The 18,574-nt window shown below is 37.9% G+C and overlaps 1 protein-coding gene across 4 annotated transcripts in view; it reads left to right on the forward strand.

Moving 5' to 3' along the window:
- Positions 1 to 18,574, forward strand: part of Nachralpha4 (nicotinic acetylcholine receptor alpha4) — a 156,504-nt gene that overhangs the window by 58,500 nt on the left and 79,430 nt on the right. For 3 of the 4 annotated variants that reach the window (XM_076769302.1, XM_076769310.1, XM_076769320.1), the window contains exon 4: positions 8,372 to 8,481. In XM_076769302.1, the coding sequence (XP_076625417.1) occupies positions 8,372 to 8,481 (110 nt within the window). Of the gene's footprint in view, positions 1 to 8,359; positions 8,482 to 18,574 lie in introns of all 4 variants that reach the window. The other variant, XM_076769329.1, reaches the window with a different exon arrangement.

An 18,574-nucleotide genomic window follows, 5' to 3' on the forward strand; every position in this document is an offset into this window, starting at 1 on the left:
TGCTGCCACGAATAAAAACTGGCGACTCGCAAACTCCACGTCTACGTTTTACCATAATAAACTTCTTCTTGTAAATTATTGTTTTCAACGAGAAAATTTTTTCTGGTCAAAATTAAAGATTTTATCGTGAAACTTCTATTAGTCTTTCTAATTCTCTATTGTTTCCATTTTAGTCCACTTTTGTCTCAGTGTTTCCACTCGTTTGAAATGGTTTGCAATGGTTTGAACAGCGTCGCGAGCCACGATGCCCTAATCGTAGCCGTGTTTTCCGTTCCCAGACTACAAATTGCTCTTCGTGGCGGCCAGCGACAGCCCTCCAGCAATTTTTCTTCGTCTTGCGAATCCTCGTCCGTCGTGCAGAATCGCGACGAACACGTCTCCGCGCGACAGGAGAACCCATTCCCAGGCAGATGACGATACATAACCGTGCCATATGGCAAACACTTGCCCGGGCGCGACATTCGACGGAGAAACGGAATCCGAAATCGAGAGAGGACTGGGGAGAGGAGAGATTCAGATCGTTACACGGAGTCACATCCGTCTCTGTGTGTACTTATGCGTGTACGTGCGCTGGAAGGTATTCTGGTCGCGTCTCCCAGCGACACGCCATCCTTCAACGTCGAAACCATCCTCTTTAGCTACCAACCCTCCGACCCGACCGTGTGTGACAACCTAGCAGATACTAGGCAAAACCGGTTTGCCTTCGGCTAGCACTCGGCACAACGAATACACGTGTAACCCGAAGTTATGGCAAACCCCTTCGTCCGCTTCACAGCCGTGCTTTGTTCTCGAACAACGATTCAAGGCGTTTTGGTTCTCTCGAAAACTAACTTCTGTCTGTCGTTTCGTTAATAGATACTAGTCTTTCCCTAGGGGTCACTCGTTGCGGTCCTCAAACAGGGAGGTAGGTGAAATTTGTTGAAAAATTATAGTTTAAAAGACTCTGTCGATGTTTGGGCCTTCCTTGAGGCTTAACGAAGTGGCGAATGATGAAAAAACAAGGCGCCATCCATCGACAGTCGTGTGTCGTCCTCGAACAACGAATTAAAGCGTTTGGTTCTCTCGTAAACTAGCTTCTGTCTGACGTTTCGTTAATGGATACTAGTCCCTCCCTAAGCACCATTCGTTGCTGTCCTTAGACAGGTGAAATTTGTTGAAAAATTGTAGTTTGAAAGATTCTGTCGACGTGTGGGGCTTCCTTGGCGTCTAACGAAGCGACGAATGATGAAACGATCCCTCGAAAATGGTATCGATTATCGGGACTACTCGTAAGGGTTTATTACTGATCCTCGGCGCGAGGGATGCTGCTGAATAAGGATGAATAAAATCTCCGTGAGCCGTCGGCCGCTCAATAGAGAATGGCGAAGGATAATATTCCGCGAAATCCGATGGGCTGCAAGTCGACGGAATATTCTGAAAAGCTAAAACTCCGATGGGGTCTGCAGGTGAAAGGAATTAATAACATTTAGATTGCACGAATTAGTGACTATTTAGCAAAGTTTCATACTTCGAGCAAACTTGTGTCCTTACAAACACTTGTTATTCGTTTATGCGTTTGACTTGACCAAGTCAATTGTTTTCGTAATCAGGATGATTCTTTTTATGTCTTCTTTTCAAGTGAATTCTCAAGTCACCTATAATTCTTTTCTCATCCGTGGTAAAGGAAATATTGATTCGTCGATTAGTTGGGGAAATAATTCAGTTGACACTATCAATATCAATTACTACGTAGTATTGTTTCTAATAGTGGTATGCTGTTTACGAGAGTTTCTACACGATCTTTATTGTGTTTGTACAAATACATTTGTCCCGGTATGTTAAAGTGTGTTGGCCGATATTGACAGGACGAATCGACCACCGAATGTCGAAGGCGAGAGGGACATCAAAAGGAAGATTTGGGCCGATCAAAGAGCGAAAAGGAATAGAGTTCGAGGCCGGGGAAGAAAGAGAATGGCGGCCAGGCAGTCGGACAAAGAGAAGTACCGATATCAGTTGAAAACGAAGCGACGATATATAGTAGAAGAGGGTCATGACGCGTCCATAGATAGAAAGGCCATCGCCGGGGCCACTATTGTTATCAATTTATTTCCGATGTATTGACTGCTCGGGCAAAAGGGACGCAGTTATCGATACGCGATTGTGAATCTCCGCGGCTCGAAACCTTTCCGAGCAATCGATTTCACCACCTGTCGATCGCAGACACACGCTCGCGTTTCAAGAAAACGTATCATAAATTTTCCGACGGCTTCGGGGAGTTTAAGTCGTCGCCGGGGCTAAATGTAATTAAGGCTTCCTGGAAGATTAATTCCCATCGCGGGGGAGGGGCCGGTCTAATGAAGAAATTCATTCGCAGCCGGAATATTCGCGATAACCGTTCCAAACGAATCGTTTGATCCGGGTTTGCGCAAACTTAACGATCGCTATGATTGCTGTGATTAATGATTTCCCCTCCCCCTTTAAGAAATTGTAAAATAACTGTCATTTTTCAACTCGAAGCGAGCCAAAGATATCTCGACTTATAATCGAAGCCTTATAAAACAATTAAACAGATTTTTGCGATTTATACAAACATTCGAACGACGAGTAACTTTTTATTGTATAAAGTTTCAGATTGAAAGTACACGCAGAAGATTAATAATGGGAGTCCTATCTCCTCCATTAATTTCCAGTTTGGCAACGTCTCGGCGAGCTTTCGATCTACTTTTTGGCTCGAAAAACCGGGATATCAACTTTTATATTTTTTGGATACAGTAGTAGAGTTTCCAAGTGAAAATATGTTTTCCTTAAAGTATTATTGGTCCAGCAGATAGAAGAGCTGTCGAAAAGAAGGACGAGTTTCCATACAGGATTTGCGCCCTAGAGTCAAGTGGTTCTTCCAAACCCGTTCCTTTCGGATAACGACGAGAGACTAGATATTCCGAGCCCTAATAATCCCCTGACAGTGGCGGAGTCGGAAGTGGAATCACGTTCATGGTCCATTCAGACCGAGATGTTATAGGCTGCATTAGCTTGGCAACTCCTAGAGACACTCATTGACCATCCAATGCCCAAAGCAATACCTTGTTAACTAGTCTGAGCAGGTAACACCTTCAGTAGATCTTTCTTCTTCTGTCAGATTTCTCGTGGAAGCTATTGGTCCATCATACCAGGTCATTTGATTTATTTTTCTTAGGTTTTCGTATAATACTGTTCGTTGGAATGACACTGTAGTTTATTTTTACATGCTTTGACATACTGTTATTGTTAGTGCGAGACAGCTTATGTAGCCAGAGGATTTAGGGAACCCTTAATCGTAGGTCTCGGCTTGTTATTGGTAGAAAGTCATAAACTGGGATTCCTGGACATCCGGTCACCGCAATGTGTACTCCAGGACCTGGGAAATTCAGAGAATTAACTAGCGCAGGCAGAGTTCCAAGAATCCCGGGAGTCGGACGGGAGGGAAAAGGAGAAATACAGATCGTTACGAAACACACCGACTCTCGACCCATCGGCTGTTGAAACCTCGTTTCCACGTTTAAGAATCATCGATAAAAAAAAAACACTAACGTCGACACTAGGAAAAGTTTGTCTCGTACCGCAGAACACACTAAAACGTCACAGTAGGCGTCAAACCACGGTCAAAGCTGACCACACTTGTACGCTGGGTAGTTTATGCCCGCAGTTTGGCCCGTGAAATTTACACCTTATCTCACGAACTATAGCACTTTAATGAAACTTTCACCAGAGAAAGTATATAAAGGACACTTTCAGTGCGATTAAAATTGTTTTATCCTGTACTACTGGAAGTTTGAGTATCTCGGAAGTTTATGGTCAAACAAGAGCAACTTTAGAGCTTGCAATTCTTATATTTCAAGATATTATTTGAAGTATTGCAAGTATTTAATCGTTCCAATGTGACATTGAAGCGTTCATTTCCAATGAAATGGATGCACAAGACCTAATTACTCTCTCTAGCATGTTCTTTGGGGTGGTTGTTCACGGTAAACATCACCTTTCGGTTCTCCCCAGGGAAAGAAATCGAGTAAGGTCGAACGAACCCTGGTGTCCGGCATGTTCGATCCAACGATTTGGAAAATCGCGGTTAATTCTCTTACTGGGCCGTGAAAGAAAGTCATTATGTCGGCGACACTTCATTAGAGAAGTATCAAAAGATTTTTTGTAAGAAACAATTAAAGCCCGGTCGTATTCGAAGAGCTACCATTTTGTTCCTGAATAATTTTTTACATAGTAATCATATCAGTGTGTCTCAATGTTTTTGATATACCACATTATATTTAATGTATCACTCGTTTCAAAATAACTACATTTAATTAAAACAAAAATTGAATACTTTCAGATTTGATGATAATAAAAATCTTGTCTGTTTAATATATCAATATCTAAAGACTAATCTTTTATAAGATGTACCATTTTGTTCCTGAATAATTTTTTAAATAGTAACAATATCAGGGTGTGTCAATGTTTTTAATATACCATATTTTATTTAATGTATCACTCGTTTCGAAATAACTACGTTTAATTAAAACAAAAATTGAATACTTTCAGATTTGACGGTAATAAAAAAGTCAGTGTCTGTTTGATACACCGCTCGTTTCGAAAGAGTTGAATTATAGGATTGAAACAAATTTAATTATAATTACGTTAACGTATAAAAAGAGTGTACAGAGCCTCGGAGAAGAAGATTTAGTTGTCACGGTTGGGGGAATAGGTGCGAGAACATTGTCAAGTTATACAGTACCGGCTCAAAAAAGCGAATCTCTGATTGGATCTCCGACGAAGAAATTCTCGCCGAAGTTTCGTGCCGTCCGCGGCCCCTCGGGATAATTGGCCACTAATTAATGGCTCCGAGGCAATCGAATTTCCTCAAACTTTCTCTCGTCGCAAGAATCCTGAGCGCAGGAGAGCGGCTGATATGCTCCGGTCGTTTTCCTTCGAAAAATTAAATTGCACCGGGGAAAATGAAGTCTTATACCATACGACGCCATCTTATCATTTTATTTATTATTCAGTCAAATGTAATCCCTGCTTTTCAATTTTTAATAACTCAAAATACAACGTAATTAAGTGACTTCTAAATTTGTTTTGAAGGAATTGTAAAATATCAAAAATATTCTGACAATTGTACTATTTTGTATTATTTTTGACTCAGAATTTTAAACAAAAATTAAAAATAAACTTTTATTTCACTAAATTTTACCTTGTTTGGTTCTATATTGGAATATTCATTTATTTTTAACCATAAATCATTTATATTTCGAAAGCAAAATGCGTTGGGGAAAAAGAGAGACAGATTGAAATACAATTTTATTTTAAATGACAGTGGCCAGAAACATAAGTTTGTTTCTTGCACGAGAATTCTATAAACAAATCTATATTTGCTAAAGAGATGTTTCTAGATGATTTTTCTTCCACAATGGTACAAAAATGGAATAATACAAATGTTGAATATTATTTTGCAACCAGGTCGAAGGTAGTAAATCTAATAATAAATACTAAATGCCAGGGAAACGTAAGTTTGCGTTTACACACGATCGTTCCACGGACAAATACGAACTCGAGATTAGTTTTGACAACTCCCGAGAACTGGGGACGGGCTTGATACTCGAGTTTCAAATAATTGGCTCGGCAGACATAGTAATTGTAAGACATTTGTAGCAATTTGTCAATAAACTGACAGAAACTAATCGCCATTGAATCGGCACTTTACTTGTGAGCAAACTGTGTCAAACTTGCATGCTACGTACAATAGTAACGCGAGTAACTATGCTCCGAACAGAACCAGATGTCCGTGTTTACCGCTGGTGTTGACAGTATGTGAAAAACATGAATTCAGAGAATGGAGTTGAAAGTTTAAACGAACGCAATCCTCGCTTGTAAGAAAAGAACGAAAGAATGTTTCCTGTTGGCCATTTCGCAGGAATAGAAAGGTTTCACGTAAATAATTAAATAATTCTCGCGTAACAAAATTACGAAGCGATCGTTCCGTGTTTTGCTTAGATTGTTTCCTCGGGCTCAGAGTCGATTATAAGGTAACACACGGTTCGAGTCATCCTTTTCGACGTAGTTTAGTCAGCGTCTTAGACAGCTCAATTAGCTTTTCAACTGAGGTAACTTAATCTGTTTTTGCGGTGGATTAGACAACCTTGTTCCTTTACGAGGGAGGCTAACTTAATCAGCCCTTCGTTCCTTTCCAGCGTAGGCTAATCAGGCCCTATTCCCGAGGCAACTCAATCAGTCTCAGCAAAGCAACTCAATCAACAACTGATCCAGCAAAATCTTGCTCTTCATAGTTCATGCAAATTTTATAGATTATTAATTTCACCAATTATCACCAATTTTTTTCTGAAACTTAAAATACTTCTGTAATACATTTCTAAAAACAGAAATTAAATCAAAGGTAATTCACGTCTTTCCAGACATGAATTAATCCAAATTATAAAGGTATTTAATGTTTGACAATAGGATTAAATAAAAGAATGCTGAAATATTGGTCGATTCTGTGCAGGAAGATTTAGTATGGCACTATTTTCATAGGAGTATCCACTGCAAAGCCATCGAGGCGAGATATTCTCAAGCCAGACGTCCAAGGATAGATCCTTCTTCCTGTTTTCTTGTTAGTATGAAATACGGTTCCACCCACCCATACGGCTCGACCATATCTACGACTAGCATTTCTAACTTTCTTCCATCGCCCACGACCGCTTCGTCCTTCGAGAATGTTTCCCTTTTTCACGCGGCTCCATGAAATCCCGCCCAATTCCAGGGCACAATTTTCTGCTTCGATATGTTCCGGTCTCGAGGCACGTACATATGTTATACGGGGGCACACGAACGCGGCAAACTGCGAGTAATACGTGTGTGCGTGGGCGTGCACGTTTGTTCGCGCTGCGCCGGAGATATATGAAGGCTTCGAGTCGATAAGCAACGCAATCGCGATAGTTCGCGCCCCTGGTATACAAGTACGCGAGTGTAAAACTCATGCTGGAACTTTTATTAACAACACCGCCAAGGAATGGATGCTTTCTACCGCGAAAATTAAGTAAAGAATGTAGAATAACATTTCTTCGTATCATCGGCAGTTTCTAAAATAATTACATCTGAAAATTTTGACGTCTGACCATGTTGTAATATTTTTACTTGGACTTGATATTCAAATGATCATAATAGGTCTGAGTAGTGGGCGATTCTACGAGGAAAAACAAGTCGAAAACGTGGAATACAATTTTTCGTACGATGCTTCGTTTTTGAGATAATTACATTTGAAAATATTTACGTCTGACCATATATTGCATTGTTTCTACTTGTACTGATATTCGAATAATTGTGGTCTAACCAAGTAGTGGGCGATTCTATGACTGAAAACAAGTCGAAAACGTGGAATGCAATTTTTCGTACGATGCTTCGTTTTCGGGATAATTACATTTGAATATATCTACGTCTGACCATATATTGCATTGTTTCTACTTGTACTGATATTCAAATAATCGTGGTCTAACCAAGTAGTGGGAGATTCTACGAGGAAAAACAAGTCAGAAAAATAAATTATAATTTTTCGTACGATGCTTCGTTTTCGAGATAATTACATTTGAAAATTTGTACGTCTAACCATATATTGCATTGTTTCTACTTGGATTGATATTCAAATAATCGTGGTCTAATCAAGTAGTGGGTCATTCTATGAGGGAAAATAAGCCGAAAACGTGGAATACAATTTTTCATATGATACTCCGTTTTCGAGATAATTATATTTGAATATTTTCGTGTGTCTCATTAATGTTCGCTGTTTTTACGTGCATCAATGTTAGAGTTTTAAAAATCGATTTTTTTTTTAACAAAGCTTGATACGAAAAAATATTATTCTACATTTTTGGTTGATTCTTTAAGGGGATATTCTACTTTTTGGTCGAGCAATCTCATTGATGTTCAGGATTTTTTTTTCAAGGAAAAATAATAACGCAGCAATTTGAAACTTTGGCATTATGTTTCAGTATCCTTAAACTACACATCAAAAATGTTATTTTTCATTATTTAAAATTCATTAGTACAAATTTTACTCGATTGCGGGAGTGCCTCCACAGACTGCATACTTAGAGATTAATGATTACTCGTTCATCCTTGGTGTAACAATGCAGAATCAATTTCTGAAGAATGTTGAATATTTTCTGTCACGTTCAAAGTAGGTTTTCAAAGTAGATGGGACCACTGCCTTTCTGTGCTTTCACGATTACTGTTCAACATTAAATGCAACTTTGTCACGACTATAACCATTAAGAAAGAACATTGTTTAAGATATATTCTTCTTCGATTAAAGCTAAGGTGGTGAAAAACGGATCAATAATATGGTTATATTTTTTGTGTTGGTTGTTTCAAGTCATGGCACGATTACAAGCTGCGATGGGAGCCAAAGGAGTACGGGGGAGTTCACATGCTACACGTGCCCTCCGACCACATATGGCGGCCCGACATAGTCCTCTACAACAAGTGAGTCTGCCTGCCGTTTCTTTGTTCTATATTCTAATCTTCTATAGTTTCACATTACATACTCTATACATATAGTAGTGGTACAGCATGCTGCCGACAGATCTAAGCCGTTTGGACGTTCGTTTCATCGACAATTTTCTCCTAGCTATTCTTTTCGTCGAATTAAACGCGAACAAATTCTAGTTTGGTATTTCAAAATGCTTGCGAGCCATTAGAAACGTTTATACTTTACCAAAATTTCAATATTTCAATATTTATCGGATCCCGGGGCTATCTGTTCTCAAATTTCGTTCTCTCGTTCCGCCTAACTCGAGGCATCGATACGATCATGCGCGTAAACGTTCCTACTCCCGTTCCTAATATATGGCGACGTTCTCGGGCACGTTATATAGTAACAAACAAACGGAAAGGAGAAACGAGTGTCCACTCGACTTAACAAGAGAGGTACCATCGTCGTGCATATTGCATTTCAAAGTAGAACAGTCTATTTGATGTCGGAGTGCATCTCATATCGCGACGTCGTCCCGAAAGTTACGCAAAAATGCGATGCGATCTTGAATTCGACCATAAACTAAAACTAATCGTCTCGACTCTTTACTCCATCAGACACTAATTATATTAAACTAATAAAAATCGACCACGATTATTCCTATATATCGTTCGATCTTTTTTCTGAACGTTATTTGGGGAAGAAAAAGATTAGCCAATCAAGAAATAAAGTTTACGACACGTACCATTTTTACCCTGTTTACCATCGATCGATACGGAGAAGACCGATCGAGGTAGGTTATTTACGATAGAAAAACTGACGGTTGCGTTCGAAACGATTATTTTTAAAGGACTGTTAATAAATTTCGCCAAGGTTCGACGCATGTTTGCGTAACTTTTGCTCCATTCGACAACGGGACGAGCGAGAGCCAACGAAGTCGCTTTCCGTTGGTTTTTGGCTCGCGCTCCCGACGTAGTTGACCGGATAGATTATTATTCACATCGCATGAAACATGGGCGCTGCGGCGAATGTTCGTGCGAATGATTCTTGACAAACGGGCGGAGGTCACGAGAGATTTGTTTCCGCTCGTTCGACGCCGTAGTCGCTTCTCGAATACGCCGCGCGGAATCGTCGTAGACAACGTTTACGATCCTCGGGACTCGTGCTACGACACGTCACGACGGCCGACAACCTTCGAAGCTGTGTCTGCAAACGCGCCACGACGCCGTGCAACCGGGACAAACCGTGCTACGAACGTTTACGACGATCGCGATTCATCGTGAAATTTTCGATCGTTGGTCTCTCGATACAAGCGCTCGAAATATTCGATAAATGACGAATAGAATAAAGGCGTGACAAGAGTTTCATTTTTATTTAATCGTTGTGATTTTATCAATTAAATTATAATTTTTATTTCACAAATGTTTCTTGGAGACATTTTTATTCTCCGTTTCAATCGTACTTGAGTTTCCTTTTTTGAGACCTTCAATTTATTGTCATTTTTATTATTTTTTAAATTTTTCTGAAGAAATAATTGTGGATATATAGAGCTAAAACTACGAATTTAAACTTAATTAAAAAGAAAAATTTCTTCCCTCCTCTAAGAAAAATTTGTAAGGAATCGACACTTTTTTTTAAGATTCACACTTGACTCATTGTAACTCCTACAATTTTTAATATTTTTTTGAGAAAAAAATTGTGGATACTCTGGAAATGTAGAGCTAAATGTAGGAATTCAAACTGAATTAAAAAAAAAAGTTTCTTCCCTCTGAGAAAAATTTGTATGGAATCAACACTTTTTTTTTAAGATCCACACTTGACTCGTAATTCCTATAATTTTTAATACCTTTCTAAGAAAAAATTGTGGATACTCTGGAAGCATAGAGCTGAAAATATGAATTGATATTGAATGGGAGAAAAAATCCTCTACTGTAACAAAAATTTCTAAGATAATGCGAATATTGCTCGTGAATATTTTTTTCCAGGAATGTTTAAAGACGAAGCTTCTGCTTTTCCGTGTCATTTTTCCCTGATTTCCTCCCGCGATCGAGAAACATACCGCTTTGCGCTTACGCCAGTTAAACCCCTCCGGCAACAGATTTCTCGTCCCTCGACTAACTTGATTTCTCGCGGTTCCATTAGTCTCCCCCTTATTTCTCCTTTTGCTTTCGTCGTTTTCGTTCCTTATTTCTGACTCGCCGTCTGTTTGTCTCTGTCCCGCTCGCTTTTCCCCCGGATTTCCTCATTTTTTCACTCGACGCACGACCGCGTACAAAGGCGGCGATTTATCGCGCCGCTGTTAAGCTAGCTTCATCGATTGATATCGGTTTTAAAAAAATGGATGGAAACGCGAAAGGGAAATCGTCGACTGGAATGCCTGAACTCGACCTGTCAACAAGAAAAAAAAAATACGGAATGGCTGAAGCTACGAGCGAATTGGAAAAGTTAGGGGATCGTCAGAACCTCTCGCTTTACACAAAAATAGTATTCATTTACGGAAAAATAATATGAAAATTCTTACAAAAGGTTTTAAGTGAAAGATACACTAATTTGGAAAATTCTAGATTTTTGAGAAAATTATAATATTACAATAAAAAATAACTGATGATTTGAGGGTTGTTAAGCTTACAGTATTTTTTCATGTAAAAATAATGAAAATTGTACGAGTTATAAATAATAAAAGCCACCCCTTAAGGAGATATTTTAGAGACACCCAATTTTCAGGCCTTGTTTGTTATTTTTTAAAAAGACAATCATAGATTCTTTTATATAAAGACTCTGTGTATATATCCAGTGATGTTTTGACTATACACAGTATTTTTTCAAGCAAAAATAATGAAAATTGTACAATTTAAAAAAAATTCAACAGTATCCCCATATTTCAGACACATGAAATGTTATTTTTTAAAAAGAGAAAATGCAGTCGATAACGATTATCGATGATAGACAATTTATTTGTAATGGTCGTTTGTAATCAAAAATATTTTTATTCAACGAATAATTAGTATCCTAGGATTTCTTTCCATTTCGATTATAACTGTTAGGGTCATGAAATGTTGTGAACCCGATAGCACATTGCGTGAAAAATCTTGTTACTTTTGTTCGAGCTTTCACTCCCACGATTTTCGGGTATTGAAAAAGCGTTTGTTTTACTCTCTGAATAACTACTCTGTTTGGCTCAGGACAATTCGAAAATCGTTCTTTGTACGGACGAACCGCGGCGCTAAAATCATACCTGTGTGCACGCAATTGGTATACTTTGACGCTTCGACAGGAGACAGGGACTACAAAATGCAAACCGCGACCTTCAAACAATTTTCAAACGCGGATAAAAACTATACAAATTCTCCAAATTAATTTTTCTGGCACCAAAACGCTCGAGAATATTTTATTTAAGTTTATCAAATTTTAAATCAGACTTGTGCGATTTCAAAAGCTCAGAGCTATTTGAAAAATAACAAATTTATCATTCGATGCTTTTCCTGAACGTTATTTGCAGAGAAAAATGTTTGAACTAAAAAACAAATATTTTGAAAATCAATTTCTCTAGAACCAAAATAGTCGATATTGTATTTCAGTTTACCAAATTTTAAATCAGACCTGTGCATTTCGAAGAATTCAGAGCTATTTGAAAGATAACAAATTTATTATTCGATGCTTTACCTGAACGTTGTAGAGAAACATTTTTAAAATAGAAAAAAAATGTTCTCGAGTAAGCAGTATTTCTACAGTTAATTGAAGAACCCAAGATTCAAAAATATTTTGAAACGCGTTATTTACGAAATACTAATTAATCCCATTCGAATTAAATGTCGCCCTTTAAGCACAATTTTCGGTTTATTATTTAACAGATAACTATATTTTGCTACAATTACGTTACTCGTAGATCGTGTGGGACCATCTTGTGCCATTTGCATTATAGAACGAAGTGGAACTAATTAAGGAAGGCAATCGATAATCGAATTGAGAGCAGGTGTCTGAACGGACGTGATTAATTCTACAGAACATTATTCTGCGAGTTCGTCCACACTTGTGCACACATCTGATATACACACACGTGCACAGAAACACTCTCATCACTTGTACGTATTTTTCAAACGGAACAATCCTTTTTTTACTCAAATCTAATTACTGATTTTTAATCAGAAATATTTGCATATACATTGGAATTGAAAAGGAACGGAAAAAATTGACACAGCGCGTCGTCGTTTTAATTATAGCTTCGATAGAATGCCAGGCTTTCTTCCCCAGTCGTTATAACCGTCATCATCGTTGTCATCGCCTTGGTTATTTCCTCGCGGAAGACGATCATCTACTTTCGCCCACGCCTCTGGAGCTCCTTGCATGCATTAGCGAGATGAAAATTACTCGTGAGTCCCCATTCTACGTCCCACTTTCGTCGTTGTCCTTTTCATTTCTCGACGGGCCGTTTGAGAGCTTCTCCCGCTCGATTAAGCGTCTTCCACTGCCAAGAAGAACCGGGCTCGTTAATATAGCCATGACGACTGGAGACGAAGACAATCGGGGTCATTAATTACGTTTTATAGTCGATCCAACGTTTAACGAGAGTATTATTTTAACGATCCCTTAAAAAATTTTTTTTAGATTCTCCTTCGATAAAATCAATTTTATTTTTAAACCTCTTTAAAAAACGTACTTTCGAAAATATATTTCAAATGAAAGTTTATACTTAGATTTTTAAAAAATAATGAATTTGTAACTGTTCGAAGAATACGATTGTGTCTTTCTCGAAACTGGTTCTGGATGATCCAGTGAAGGTGATTTAAATTTTTTGTGCCTCAAAAAATTTTGAAATATTATTTAAGCACGTGTGAAGAGACTTCGTAAATTTGACTGCGAAAAGTTTTGTAGTTTCCTTGGAAAAAATTCCTGAAGTTGGAAAGATCGCATTTCAGAGTGTAATACTTCGTTGAAGTATTTCGTATTATTTTCAATGAGTGGCTGTCGGTTCCATTTTGCTGACAGCGTAAATCAGGCTCCAAAAATAATTAAAACACACAGTAAGCGCGGGATCAGGTTTTGATTAAATCCTATTAGCCGTTTCGTCGAAAATAACAATATCGATATATTATATCAAATCTGAAAAATTGTCTGCGAAACGAGGGCGTTAGTGTTCGTGATTTGCTGAAATGCCTATAAATATGAGCCGTCCCGCTATAATTCTTCGCGGATAATACATCTGCCCGGCGCAATTATCGATTACTTCGCGAACGTGTCAGAAACGTAATGAAGAGGTTCAATGGCTTTTCAATTGCCAACATGAGACGAATTCGACGACAAATTACCATCACCTCGTAACGCTTTTAATTAATTTAATTAATCTTCACAAAGACACCCGGAATTATTTTTCATTCCTCGCTAAATAATCTTCTTAATAATCGCTGAGGTTAAGAAAGTTTCAAATAAACAATTACACTGCGGATCTTTATACAAATTCATATTTCTATTAATAGAATTAATAAAATGGAGATTTTTTAGAAAATCCTCAACCCCTAAATATAATAATTCGTATCTTTAAGTATTTCTTATATTTTTGCGTATTGAGTGCATTCTGTAATTTTTTTGAAAATTAAAATTTCCCATAAATGCATAAACATTCGTAGTCTCTAAATAATTCACAAAATCTCTGCTAATTTTCTTTTTTCAATGGTCCAAGTGTCTTTTAGATAATTTTATTCATAGAAACCGATAGAAATTTCCCAAACGGTGGCAGATCTTGAAGCACTCGAGAAACGTCGATCTCTCGACTGACGTCAAAGAGGAGGAGGGGAGGGGGGCCAGAGTGTATCGCCGAAAAACGCGAAAGATGAGGAAATCCCAGGAAACGCAGTGACACGAAACACTCTCCAGCCCCGCGTGTTTCTTTCGCGACACTTGTACATTATTTTTTTTTTTCCTTGTACGTTCCGTCAGTTTTCCGCTCTGTCGCAAAGGGAAATGGACAGCGTCGACGATAACGCGATACTGGATAACCTGGAACGCGATAGGTCCACGATTTCGCGAGTGGAGAACCTTCGTAACGTGCTTCGGGATTTGCGAAACTCTCTGCGAAACGAAAGACTCAATCTTCGTCGCGAAATCAAAATGACCGCGCTGCTGAAATTCGACCGGGCGCGACGCGACTGGGGACATTTTACAGGTTAGCTTGGCACTCACGACGAATGTAAAAATATTTTTCTAAATATAATATTTGAGGAAATTACTTCGAACGGATTTTACTCGAATTAATGAGATAGTTTTTTTGTTATTATTATTAATTTATTAACGGGGAGAAAATCCCTTTTATGCAAAAGATGTAATATGTGAGGAACAACAAAATATAGGTTATACGTAGTAGATATTAAAAATAATTTTAGAGTTTCTAATAATTGCTCAATTATATCTGCCTTTTTGCAACCATATCCAAAAATTGGAAAGTAAATTAACCTCCATTTTGACTACGATGTATTACTGGATTTTGAACTTGGGAATGTTTTGAACCACAAAATATTCAATTTAAGAGTCAAATAAGAAAATGGTATAGAGAAATATAATTTCGTAAAATATCGGTTTGTTTAGCGCGATAAAGTGTGTAAAACGATCGATCCGCAGATGGGGGCGTAAAATGGCGGCCCGTCGAGATTGCAGGGATTCCGGGCGGTGCACTAAAATTGCTCGGAGTAAGTTGGTAGCTCGTTAGTCGACGTCCAAGGCGTTGTAATTCTTATCGAAACGTTGATCAGGACGCGTCGAAGACGAGCTGGCTCGCATGTCTGGGGAGTTCGATGTATCAGAGGGCCATCGACGAGCTGCAAGATGAACTGGACTCGTTCGAGAGACGTTTTTCGACGCCCACGTCAGTCTCGTATAGGAGGAAAATTTACGACCTCGAGGCAATCTGCTGTGCTGACCTCAACAGAGTCAGGTCCAGGTTCGCGAAGTCCCTGCAGGCCTTCGGGAATACGATTGACTCGATCGAAGAACTTTGTCCGAGAATCGAGGATCCGGCCCGCCAATACGCCGCCAAGAAGCCTCCAATTGAGACTAACGTGTTCCCAAAGAATGCTAAATACTATCAACCATTGCCTAGATCCAAGTACGTTTTCAGTAGCTCGCGAAAAAACTCAGTTTTATCTTTACAATTATATTTACGTATTTAATCGATCGAGAATATTTAAAAAATTCCATACCTTTTAGTAAATATAATTTAGAATAATTTTATTCTGGGTTTAAAAATAAAATTTTAAATTTAAATCAATTATTGGAGAAATTTAAAAAAAGTGTGGTGTTTTTAAAATTGATATGTTCGAGTGATTTTTTTACAAAAATGAAATGTCGTCCAATTTTAGAAGGTCGAAGTTAAATGATTGGGGAGGAGTATCGAAACGGGCGGAAAATAGTGGAATATTGTAAAATTGAGATAAAATGTTAATTTTTAATTTTTTTTTATTCGAAGCAAATATTCTTTTTCAATGATGTTTCTATGTTTTGGGGCTAGTATTTTGAGTATATTATAGTCCACATGAAATTAGGAGAGTTTCAATTATTTTTAGGGGAAAAATTTGGCAAAAATTAAAAATATAACATCCTTTATATTTAAAAAGAATTTGAAACCATCTTTCTGCAGGATTAATTTTTTACATCGAAGTCCTCGATCCGGAGTATGGAATCGCTTCGACACGGAATACATAAAGTTCGTATAGTAGAATCGATATAAAATGGGTCAGATTTTTATTGGCACTATTCGTTCTGCACGCATAATCTTTCAAAAAAAAGAAAAAAAATATTTTATAGCCTCATACTTTTCTGCATTCGTCGTAGAAATCCGACCAGGTTTCCCAGGTTTTCGATACTTTCGTTTGAATTTTATTCTTAGACGAGTTGGAGCTGTGGTTATTCTGCGTTTTACACGTATTCAATATACGGTGACGTCGTACGAAAAATTTATCGCGAACCTTTTTCTGTTTCGAGCGATATTGCAACACAAAAAAAAAAATAAAATATGATTTCTTTAAATTTCTATGTCTTAGAGTTGCAGCGATTTATTTTAGTTTTAAATGTACTTGATTACAACAAAATTACTATAATTCTTCTATCACACCTTTCATTACTTATTTTTCTCAATTATTTAGTTATCCATCGTCTTAAAATTTAATTCCATTTTATAGACGATTTTCATTTAATTTTGTCACAGAGGTTTAGTTTCTTGAGTATCTAGTATACTTAAACACAACTTAACTGAGAAAATATACAAATTATTTTATACAAATATACAAACCCGTAAATAATATTGTAGAATGAGATTAGTAAATCAAAATTTAACATATTATTATGCTATCAACCAAATAAATTACGATAACTTTAATATAATTCTGTAAACATTTATGGAATCTGGGAATGGGTTAATTTTTGAGAATATTTTTATTTCGTATAGGTCCATTGTCGTGGACAAGAATCGGGATAGTTCATGGTGGACGCGAGTGTTTTCAAACCGACACAGCGATAGTGAAATGTACAGCAAAGCACAGAAATCATCGAATTGTTTCGAAGATCCCCGAATTACTAGTTTCACCGATTCCGCCGATAGTTTGAGAATGAGTAAAAGTTTCACCGTAATCTTCCCATGCGCTTTCGAGGTATCGCGTACTGTGTTCCGACAAGAGATTTAACGAGACCCGAAACAACAAAAAAGATCGCATCCGCCCCTCTACAAATTCCATTTTATCGAACTTCTACTCGAAGCACAACCATGGTTGGGATTATTACAACAATATACGAAGAACTTCAAAACTCTAGTTTCACGAGATACCCAGATACGAAGAAATATTCCCGACACAATTGTTCAAGTTAGTTTATTTTTCTTTGGACTTCCCTGGAAATCTCCATTTTGATATATCGAATATTTTATATCGAGCTATAATTTAACATTTTTTACCATTGCTGTTGTTATTGCTTCCTGAATATAAGATACGAAATATAATTTGAAGGATATATTTTTTACAAGTAACGAATCCCAATAAAAATTATTACCTTGAATATTTTCTTAACCATAAAGATTTGGACACAATTTTTATTTAAATATTTACGAATAACGAATAAAAATTGTTCGATCTTCACGTTTTATTTCTTGCAAATTAGAATCTGTTAAATCTGTTCTCGAAACAACGTACAAAAATTAATTCACTAACGGAGTTTAAAGTTTAAAACTGGAAAACTAAGAGGAATCAAATTTTTCGAGGGTTCGCGGTGCCGCAAACGAACTTTCGACACATAATTATCTTCCAACCGGGGCGTTTGAAGTCGTTTGTCGAGTAGGCGGAAAAAAATCCCCACCGGGGAAAGGACCTTTCTCGCTTTCCATTCTGTCTACGAGTTTCTTTTCTTCTGTTCAGCGGCCCGAAATTCTTCCGCCTTCGGAAAAACAATTTTGTGTCCGTGTCTTCCACGGGACTTTTATCTTCGCGTTCGTGGGAGGGGTGAACTGTTCCGGAAAAGAGCTCGCATTGACTTACAAAGCTCTCCCTTTTCCCTTCCGTGAACTTCGGGGACGCGAGACGAACTTGTCGATGGAGTTCATAAAGGTGCCACGACCCGCGGAGATTGAGGAATCAGTTTCAAAATCCATCGTACGAAAATTCGAATCTTTTAAAATTTGCTAATTTAATTTTTCCTGGTTTTAGACACCATTTATAGCAGTTTAAAAAAAAGTATCTAGATTTTGCTAGGAAACAAACAAAATGGCGTTGGTTTCTCGCGTTTAGAAACTTCCCCAGAAATTAGTTTATATTACAGTGAGAAAGATGGAAACATTCGATAATTCAACTTGTTGTTTTGTAGCATACCAAGTGTTCGGAGAGTATGGCTAGAGAAAACAGTTCTTTCCTCCGACAATTTTAACACGAAACTACACTGCAATCGGAAGACAAAGATGGCGTTTAAGAACCTGGAGAATGGGGACGTTTTACACCCGCTTTACTGTCCGGGTCCCGGTGCCCAGGGGCTTCCGGTTGTTCCCAAAATTAAGGAAAGCGTCGAAATGTCAACGCTTTCCATGCCGTGGCTGAAAATTAGAAAAAGCTTCTTCCTGAAATCTTCGACGCTTAT

Source organism: Colletes latitarsis, chromosome 1 (assembly GCF_051014445.1).
Source record: "Colletes latitarsis isolate SP2378_abdomen chromosome 1, iyColLati1, whole genome shotgun sequence".
In the NCBI taxonomy this organism is placed as follows: Eukaryota; Metazoa; Arthropoda; class Insecta; order Hymenoptera; family Colletidae; genus Colletes; species Colletes latitarsis.